Below are 10,041 nucleotides of genomic sequence, written 5' to 3'. Positions count from 1 at the left end.
CCAGGTACCCGAGCCCCAGCAGTGACTGGTTGAACTCATCCTGGGGACTCGCCATGTTTGAAAAACAAAAACAAATGAAATACAATACGGGGGAAAATCTGATAAATCACGCAACCTGGCATACATACAGATGCATAATGGATTTAAGGTAGGGATCTCCGCTGACGTTTGATAAAGATGCTGCATCTTTAAATCCTCTGATCGCCTTGGAGCTTTGAGGTTCCGGTGACGTCATAGGCGTCACGCTGAGGAAGGAGTGATTTCGAGAGCAGCAGCAGCAGCAGCGGGACGGCGGTAGCGGAGGAAGCCTCGGCGAGAGGCGAGCTGATTTGCGGGGGGAACTGTTTGCTGTGTCGGGCCGAGTGGCGACTGAAACTTCACTGCCAAGATGTCAGACGAAGAACAAGAGCAGACGATAGCCGAGGACCTGGTTGTCACCAAGTACAAGATGGGTGGTGACATCGCCAACCGTAAGCTAACAAGAACGAGCAGTCATTCATTAAAGTGTGACATTAGCGAAGAGGTTTCGGCCTGTCGTGAAGCCAGCTAGCGGTAGAAACCTCACACAGTAGCAGCCATGTGGTTAGCATGCGAGCTACACATATGCTGTCTGAGCAGACCAGCAGACTAGCTAGCAGGTGCACCTTCTTCACACGTAGCGACTGTTAGCTCCCAGGCTAGCGGCGCCTGAGCTCCACATTTGGTTTAAGCACAGGAAAACGTCTGTCTTGTGGGTTAGCATGGAATGCTAACATACCAGCTAACACCCCGCAGTACGATCAGCTAGCTGAGAAGGTGCGCTGAAGTTAAGGCGCTGACAGATAAGCAGGCAGCCATATCTATGGATCCACATTTTTACACGTCCACGAATGTTTCTTCCAGCTCCAGTGTGAAATGTTGGTGAAATGTATTCTGTAGTTACCTGTTTAGCTCATCTATGTCTGCCACCCAGCTAAAACTGCTCCAGGAATAAATGGAGGACAAAAGCTTGGTGTGCCTTGAACGTCATGTAGTTTGACATTGTCGTTGTTTTCTTTTGTTCATTTATAAACTCAGTTCTGTGTCCTATTATAAGAATTAATCATTCATGAACGAGGATAATGTCTGCTGTAACCAGCCTCCTCTACTCTGGATGAGATGGGTTGCATATACATAATCACTTTGGCAATATGGAGTTTCTTTCTCCCCGACGATGTTAAATGGATTCGGTCAAGAGGATCTTACAAAAGTGCAGAGGCCTTATTTAAGACAATTTATGCTAGTGCAGACACACCACCTCCAACGAATGCATGCAGAAACAAGGAGATGGTGGTGGACCTTGGGAGATAAGCACCAACACAACTCCCAGTCACCATCAAGGGTGGGGAGGTGAACCACCCTCACAGGTGTCTGTGAGTACAGGTACACCTGGATGATAAACTGGACTGGATTGTAAACACGGACATGCTGAATAAATGAGGCCAGAGCTGACTGTTCTTTAAACACAAGCTGAGGTCGTGTAACAACCACAGCGAGTGGCTATGTTGGTTTTATCAGTTTATATTCTCAATTGTACTTTTCTACGCTGTGTGGTGCCGGGGTGAACAGACTAGACACGATGGTCAAAAAGGCCGACAAAGTTTGGGAGGGACAAAGACTCTGATGACTGTGGCTGAACAATGTTTGATGTCCAGGCTGCTATGTATCATGCTACTGAAGTTGGTAACTACTTTTTACACGTCTGGTTTTTGTAGATGTTTCCACCGTTTACCTACAAGGTTGGAAATGTCTCTCACTTTCACTTAATTGCATAGAATTCTCAATTAGTACTTCCTTGATATCAATTAGGCAATCTTTATTTGTGTAGCCCATAATTATATTATCTGTGTATTTTTATTACACAATTGTACCACTTTGCTACTGGATACCACAACTTCCTTGGGGTCCTTAAGACATCCTTGATTTGATTAATCTAATAAATAATATGAGTATCCATTGTTACTTGTGCTCTTATCAGTCAAAGTAATGCATCCTTAAGTTTAAAATTAAAGATATTTTCTCATGTCCACTTTCAACATTACAATAACGCGTTAACCCATCTGCCTGTATCTCCCCCTTTATCATTTATTGTCTGTTACAGAGGCTGTTCGTCTAGTTTTGGAAGCAGCTAAGCCCGGAGTGTCAGTGCTGAGCCTCTGTGAGAAGGGGGACGCCTACATTATGTCTGAGACTGGAAAGGTTTTCAAGAAGGAAAAGGAAATAAAGAAAGGTGAGACAAAAAGATGACAGTGGTGTGATTGTTCATGTAGATGCAGACATGTTGTCAGTGAGCTAGGTCAAATCAACTTTGATTAGCTTTATTAACAGCAGGGATTTTAACACCGCTATAATGGTGGCATGGTGATTGTTCAAGCTTTTCCAGGCACTCATTTGACACTCCTTCCATCCATGTAAAGGAGTTGTTGCTAAACATGTGGATGACATACAGATGAAGACTTGATGGTTCTCTCTCCTTCTTCTAGGCATTGCCTTTCCAACCAGCGTCTCAGTAAATAACACTGTTTGCCACTTCTCTCCCCTGAAGAGTGACCCTGACTACATCCTTAAAGATGGGGATCTGGTCAAAATGTAGGCACCGCACACTGTAATGTAACACCCTTTTCCACAATGTGTGTCCTGATCCTTCCACTGTGTGCCCTCTTTTCTTATGTGTGATATCCTAGCTGCTATATGAAAGTTTCTGTCTGCTTCTCATGAGTCAGGTGTTGTCCTTCTATGTGGCAAAAGACCAATTTCCATTTAGTGTAGCTTATCTCAGTTGTTCTGTTGACTCTTACATATTTGTATTCAAAAATAATTACTCTTTTGGCTACTCACATAAGATTGCTGTGTTTCTCACTTTTTTTTAACTCTCAAAGCTGAATCATCTGAGTGTTTCCTGTTAATTCATTCATTTGCATTGTTGTTTCATACTTTTTTCTTCTTGTTTCCTATGTTGTGTAGTGATCTAGGGGTTCATGTTGATGGATTCATTGCCAATGTTGCTCATAGCTTTGTTGTGGGAGCCAGTAAGGTGAGAAATACAGATTTAGTCTTAATATTTTTTGTCTCCCAGTTAAAGAGTACCCTTAAAGCCTCTTCTTACTCTGTTCTGATTATGTAGGAGAACCCTGTCACAGGTCGCAAAGCTGATGTAATCAAAGCAGCTCATCTCTGTGCAGAAGCAGCTCTTCGCCTTGTTAAAGCTGGTAACCAGGTACTGCTTTCATTACATTCTTCTCCCAAGTTAACCCAGATGATCTTTCTACTGGAATAGTGTAGTATATTTAAACATAGCCTTATTCTGAAGAATCAAAACCTTTGCTACATCTGTCAGTGTGCCAGATTAAACTTAGGCAGTCCTCTCATAGTCTTGGTCGACTGCTTGTTTTTATTCTGCTTCCACCAAAATTAAAACACATTTCAGTACTGACCATAATTTGAATACAAACCAAATCAGATCAGAATCAGGTCTTCAGACAAATTTTCAGCATGTCATGGAGTGCATAATTGAATTTTACATGCAAAAATACTGTTCCACCCCCCCCTATGTTTCAGAATACTCAAGTGACAGAAGCATGGAACAAGATCGCTCAATCATTCAAATGCACACCAATTGAAGGTGAGTGATTAATGAAGTTTTTAGTGAAACTTGTAAATGTGTGTACTCATTTAGGGAAAAGACATTCGGATTCCATTTATCCTTGAAATTCTGTTTGAAACTCTTGAGTTTTGGACTATAAAAATACTACAATATTTATGAGTACATAAAATGGAACTGAATTTTTTTAGGGAACCTTTTATTAACTTTTTCTGGCTTTTAATCCTTGACTCTGTGTTTCAAAGGTATGCTGTCTCATCAGCTAAAGCAGCATGTTATAGATGGAGAGAAGACCATTATACAAAACCCAACAGATCAGCAAAGGTAAATTTAGGGAGCAAGAGTAATAGGAAATCATCCTCTGCATGGTTTCACTGGGAATAAAAATTAAAGCCAGGGTTTAATGTCACACTTTGTATCTAGCTGCACACAGAATATAGATGGACAGTATTTGGTTTTGTTTATTAAAATGATTCAGGCATGTGGGATATAAAATGTAGCTAAAATCTGTTCAGTCAGATCTGTGGATTTTGCAAATATCTGTTGTGCTGTAATTTTCTTGAGTGATTATTTATGGGATGTAAAATATGTTCACCTGTATGATGTCATTTTGTGGACTGATTTTCAGGAAGGACCAGGAGAAGGCAGAGTTTGAGGTACATGAAGTCTATGCTGTGGACATCTTGATTAGCACTGGAGAAGGGAAGGTCTGTGTAATCTCTTATCTTCAATCATTACCCATTCTCCCATTGTGTCTGATAGACACTTGTGTTTATTTAGTGTAAACAACAATAATTTAATATCTTCACTCTTGTCACTTCAGGCCAGAGATGGAGGTCAGAGGACGACCATTTACAAGAGGGACCCCAGTAAGCAGTACGGCTTGAAGATGAAAACCTCTCGTATGTTCTTCAGTGAAGTTGAACGACGCTTTGATGCCATGCCCTTTACTCTTAGGTATGAACAATACACTTTTATCTGTGCTTACTAATATATATGTGTGTGTGTGTGTGTGTGATAAACACCATTCAATGTTTTTTTCATTTAGAGCATTTGAGGATGAAGCAAAAGCACGTTTGGGTGTGATGGAGTGTGCCAAACATGAATTGGTACAGCCCTTCACTGTGTTTCAGGAGAAAGAGGGTGAGTATTTTCCACCCCATTTGTTTTTCTCTTTTTCTTGTTCTGGGTTTCACACTTTTATTTGGCTGTTTACATTTTTCAATGTTTTTGCAGGAGAGTATGTAGCTCAAATTAAATTCACGGTGTTGCTCATGACCAATGGTCCTGACAGAATCACCAATGGACCTTTTGATCCAGAGCGCTACAAGTCGGAGTATGAAGTTCAAGATCCAGAACTGAAGGTACAGATTGTGAAGTTGTTTAACTTACACAGAGCTCCTTTGTCATGGAGAAAGTAGTGAAAATCAGCAAATTATTCACTTTGTACTGAAACTCTTGTTGTCTCCAGGCTTTACTACAGAGTTCTGCAAGCCGTAAAACACAGAAGAAAAAGAAAAAGAAGGTAATACGCCATTTTTACAACATCAACTAAACCAAAATTTGGACCCATCACACCAGCTCACCTTTAACCTCCAGATCTTGTGTTTCAAAGATCAAATTTGGTTTAATTTCACCCCTGTTTCACACAGGCTTCAAAGACAGCAGAAAATGCCAGTGGACAACCAACTGAAGACAAAGAAGCTGCAGAATAAATACACTGCCTTTCCACACATGCAACATCCCAAAGAGAAGCAAAACAAAACATAACCAAACCCTCTGTTCATTCTACACCAAAAGTTGTTTTCACACATCCAGCTAATTAAGGATGTGGGAAGGAATTGAATTCATATCTACTAATCCAACATGGCTCCTTAGGTTATTACTGCATTTACTGAAGGCGAGATACAAAAAGAAAAGTTTTTCGTCCGTAATTTGAGTAGGAAATAAAAAATTTCAAATAAATATGCTTTTCCAAAAGACTTGTTGCCAATAATGGAAATTTAGCAGCATGTTATGTGAATGGTGCCTTTTAAAAAAAAGAAAATTATTTAGAAAATCTAATGGTCCTTAATATCAGCAGCTCAAACTTTAACTTGAATTAAAGTTTACAGCGGGCATTAATACAAGTACAGTAGATAAATCAACAAGGGTTTTATTTCTGTATTTTACATCCAGCAATTGATAAAATACTTTCTGGGATCTGCTTCCTATCTGTAGACAGTTGTTTCTTTGTGGCTTTATGGATTCGAAGGTTGCTCACTTTGTCAGGTTTCCCTTTGGCAACAAAGTTCAAACAAGTTTTCTGGATTTGATTATCTAAAAAGACACATTCAGTCTATTTTTTTGGAAGGCTTATTGCTATGTTTAGGCATCCAGTGCATTATCAAACACCACTGACATTTAAAAACATTTCACTAACATTTTTTAATTAATGTAGAAAAGACTAAAAGTCTCATTGACATAACTCGCAAATGACAGAATGTAATGTATGGCACTTACAATAGACAATGCAAAGGTTTACAGTTCTACTCCTGTGGTCAAGGACCATATTTTTGGCCACAATGTCATGACCAAACTAGTTTTTTTTTTAAGGCAAAACCTTGAGCAGAACAATTGTTTTAAATATAAAAACAGACCATAGTTCCAATCAGAATGACTCTAGGGAACAAACTGCCAGATTAACTGCCATTCCCTTCAAATTTTATTAAATCTAGACAATTGTAATCCTTACGTTCAAATTTTCAAAACCAATTTTTGTATTACCGACACCTGTTACTTCAACTTAAACACTGAGACAGATATCACTTTTGAAAAGGTTTGATGGGTGTCTTAAGACCAGTAACATCGTTTCAGGTGTGGGGTAGTGTTGGAAAAGTGAAGTCTGATTTGTAGCCCCATCAGTGGGCAATGTAACTTTACATCAGATGAAATAAAAACATTTTCATACATTTGTCTTCTCCGTTTGTTTTTTAAAGTTCAGCATCGAAAATGTCTGCCATGAATTGTCAAGTTATTTAGGGCACAATTTTGAAGATGAATAGGTATCTGAATGGGATATACAATATAAATCATAGTTTTTGCCACTAATAGGGATCTTATAGTTGTTGGAAATCAATGAAGAGAACTTAGTTGACATGATTTCAACTTTAATATGTGAGCTCTTAACTGATTTGTATTCCATTAACTTGGCCACATACTGGTCATTGATAATATTAAATTAGATGTGCAAAAGAAGAATTTCTCCATTTTGCCCTCTTTCATGCATCAACAGTTAAATGTGTTGTTCCTCATGTGTCTTTTGGACTTCTATTTTTTGTTAAAATACCAAAATTAAATTTGATTTTATAAATCTGAAGAAAAAGTGGGATATTCTGCAAAAAGAAACATCTAAATAGAAATTGATGTCATTCTGTTTCAATGATATGCGTGGTTACAACATGAAATGACATTTGACAGTGATTAATGTTTTTATAACAAACCAAAACTTACATATTTACTAAAGTGCTTTACTAAATCCTGACTGCCTAGGATTGAACATGCAACATTGTGGAACTACTATGACATTTACAGTAAGCAAAGTTTAGTTACCGGTAGTTTTGTTGGTTTTTTGCTAAGTGGCTAGCTGTGGAAGTTTATTAAATTCAGTTGAGGAAAGAAATCACAAATGCCTTATGCATTCAGGAAAAATTATTTTTAAGAATAATTCAGACAATTGAGGGGCTATTTTTCAGATGACATTATGCTCTCAGTTGTGTGGATATGTAAATGTATGTGAAAAATGATTTTAAGAGCTGAAAAAGGTCTGTTTAAACCTATAATAACAAAAAGGCTAATAGAGATTTTGTTTCCAAAAGTTTGCTTTACATGACATTCATAATACAGTACAGTTTTTTCTATTAAATTTAAGCGTAAAGTTCATATTTCTGCAAGACATTGTTCCAGACCATTTTTCGGTTGATCAAAACAAGTCCTCCACCTGACAGGTGTTGAGTTTCCACATGCAGATGGAACAACAATATTCATGTACAAATACTCCACAACACGATCGACTTGACGAGTGTGTTTGATTATTGCTCGTGCTTTGGGCTGCTCACAACAACAGGCTATTTTTTTCAGACTGTCACAGTCTAAAGACTGCCATGCACACGCGCGCACGCACACGCACACGCACACACACACTCACACACACACACACACACACACACACCAAACAAAAACCAAAGCAGACTTCAACATCTTGCGACTTAGTAGGTCAGCGTACCCTGAAAGTAGTACCTGAGTAGTGCATAGACTAGTGCATATGGAGAAGGCCAGTAGATCAAAGCACTACCACGTACCGATGGCTTCACTATATAAACTACATCTCCCATACGGTAAGAGAAGGCAGTCGTCGCTTAAATATGACGTCACGTGAGTTATAAATGTCGCTCTCTTTGTTCGTCACATCCTCTTTCCGTTGATCTTCTCACTTGGAGGTAAGAAATCAGAGTACTGTAATTCTCAGAGAATCCAAATGAATCCACGAGATTAACAAATCATCCACAGTCACTCATCATTTTATATGTTTCCTTTTCGCAGAAACTTCTTCTCACGATGAGAGCCAAGGTAAGCGGAACAGCCAGTCGCAGCCATCACACGCTTCTTGTACGCAACCATTGCTAGCTAGTCATGCTACATTGCAACTGAGAAAAGCTCTTATATCTACCTTGTCTGTTAGCTGATGTGTTCTGAGTGTTGTTGCCATTGACTGAGTGGAAAAGTCTCAATTTAATTTGTCAACCACACTGTATGTGGTAATGTGTTTTTAATTTAACATTGCTGAATGACAAATTAACTTGGTATACAAAATACACAGTAAGACTACATAGCAAAGTTTTTATATTTTAACACATGCATGCTGTATGTTTAATAAAGACATGCTTTACCTAATCCTATTTCTTTTTTTTAGTGGAGAAAGAAGCGTATGCGCAGGTGAGCTGCAGTCTTTGTATTCTTTTGACTGTTTTGACTGCATGAGCAACAAAAAAAGTCTCAATCTGAAGATTTTTTTCAACATCACAAATGTTCAGATTATAATGCACTTAGAATTTATTCCATTGAATTCATCATTGACCACTGCCACTATTGGCAGGATTAAGAATTTTTGAGTTGAGATGCTACTTGGAAAGTAAGATCCATTGGAGTCAGTGCTGTAGCTTATTTTTTTGAGTCTTTTGACCAGTTATGCTTATAAGCATAACAGGTCAAAATGCTTATTGACCAGTTATGCTTATAAGCATAACTGGTCAAATCTGATAATTGCGATTTCAAATATTTTTATGCAGATTTCATTTACAAACTTTTTAGTGAAATATGCCTGGGCTTAACCTGCTACTTTGAAATCGTGTAGTTTAGTCAATTGTTTTTCAAAGTGTCAGTAATTTAAGGATTTACATTTAAAATGCTTTAGTACAAAAATGTTCAAATGAAGAAATACACCAGTCTTTCCAACAAGTGAAACAATCCATGAAGTATTGAGCGTTACTTATTGGTGTTGATGTCTCCTCTTTTCCCAACAGGCTGAAGCGTAAAAGGCGAAAGATGAGGCAGAGGTCAAAGTAAGCCCTCATCCATGGCAGCTGGGATCCCATCAGAGCTTGTCCAGATGACTGACCTGTGGCTGGAATGGGAGCTTCGATCTTTGGGATCAAGTCCTCAAACCTAAGCTCAAACGGAGATGTGACTGGAAGGTGGCAAACATGCTTGTCAACATCAGAGCAACGGCTGCTTTGTTCATGGACCATAATATGTTAACCAACAACTGTCATGTGGTTTATTGAATAAATTAACATAAAACTTTTCCTGTAAGTTTCAGTCAATTTAATCCACACTGCAGGATGTCGTCTGGGATGTGTTTTGGTCTGGTACATCATCTTTATGTGTAGTACACATCTAGTGAGGGGAATCAGTTTGTACCTATCACTTTGGTATTAGCTGGTAATGAACATTTATTTTTAAGATGAGGTCCAAGATACAGGTTTAAATTGGTTGCAACAAAGTGCTGTATTTTGAAATATTTAAAATCTAAAACACCATCTTCTAAAAGTTGGGAAATGCATGTCAAGACTGAAAGCAAAATGCTTCCATTTTTAAGATGTTGGAACCGAATGGTTTCACTAAAAATGTTTGCTTCATTTTAAGATAGAAAACTGAAGTACTGTATATCAAATGTGTTAATGCTGTCAGGCAGAACTCGGCCAGTATTCCAGACTGATGTTTTACTGCAGGGGGTGTGAATCCCACTGAAATCAGATTAACTTGGGCATTCATGACGGGCAGTTTTATAATTCAAAGCAGTACTTTGTACTTGACTGGATGGATTTCTTGCAAGATTTAAACATTTTTTCAAATTATCCTTCGAAATGTAATACAACTAGGAG

At 38.5% G+C, this 10,041-nt stretch overlaps 1 protein-coding gene and 1 long non-coding RNA gene across 2 annotated transcripts; both read left to right on the top strand.

Moving 5' to 3' along the window:
- The first annotated feature begins 249 nt into the window (after positions 1 to 249).
- pa2g4a (proliferation-associated 2G4, a) lies at positions 250 to 6,570 on the top strand. The gene is made up of 13 exons (XM_068314891.1): positions 250 to 470; positions 2,120 to 2,248; positions 2,502 to 2,607; positions 2,983 to 3,052; positions 3,143 to 3,235; positions 3,577 to 3,640; positions 3,865 to 3,943; positions 4,248 to 4,326; positions 4,443 to 4,576; positions 4,668 to 4,762; positions 4,856 to 4,983; positions 5,091 to 5,144; positions 5,272 to 6,570. Exons 1-13 carry the CDS (start codon positions 389 to 391, stop codon positions 5,332 to 5,334), a joined length of 1,176 nt encoding a protein of 391 aa, XP_068170992.1. The 5' UTR covers positions 250 to 388; the 3' UTR covers positions 5,335 to 6,570.
- A 1,472-nt stretch (positions 6,571 to 8,042) lies between these two features.
- Positions 8,043 to 9,462, top strand: LOC137595492 (uncharacterized). Its single transcript, XR_011035444.1, has 4 exons — positions 8,043 to 8,097; positions 8,201 to 8,227; positions 8,571 to 8,593; positions 9,181 to 9,462. It is a non-coding gene; the product is annotated as an uncharacterized lncRNA (long non-coding RNA).
- Positions 9,463 to 10,041: the final 579 nt, after the last annotated feature.

This window comes from Antennarius striatus, chromosome 5 (assembly GCF_040054535.1).
Source record: "Antennarius striatus isolate MH-2024 chromosome 5, ASM4005453v1, whole genome shotgun sequence".
In the NCBI taxonomy this organism is placed as follows: Eukaryota; Metazoa; Chordata; class Actinopteri; order Lophiiformes; family Antennariidae; genus Antennarius; species Antennarius striatus.
The sequence above is the reverse complement of the archived record's forward strand: the minus strand, read 5'-3'. Positions and strand labels throughout refer to the sequence as shown.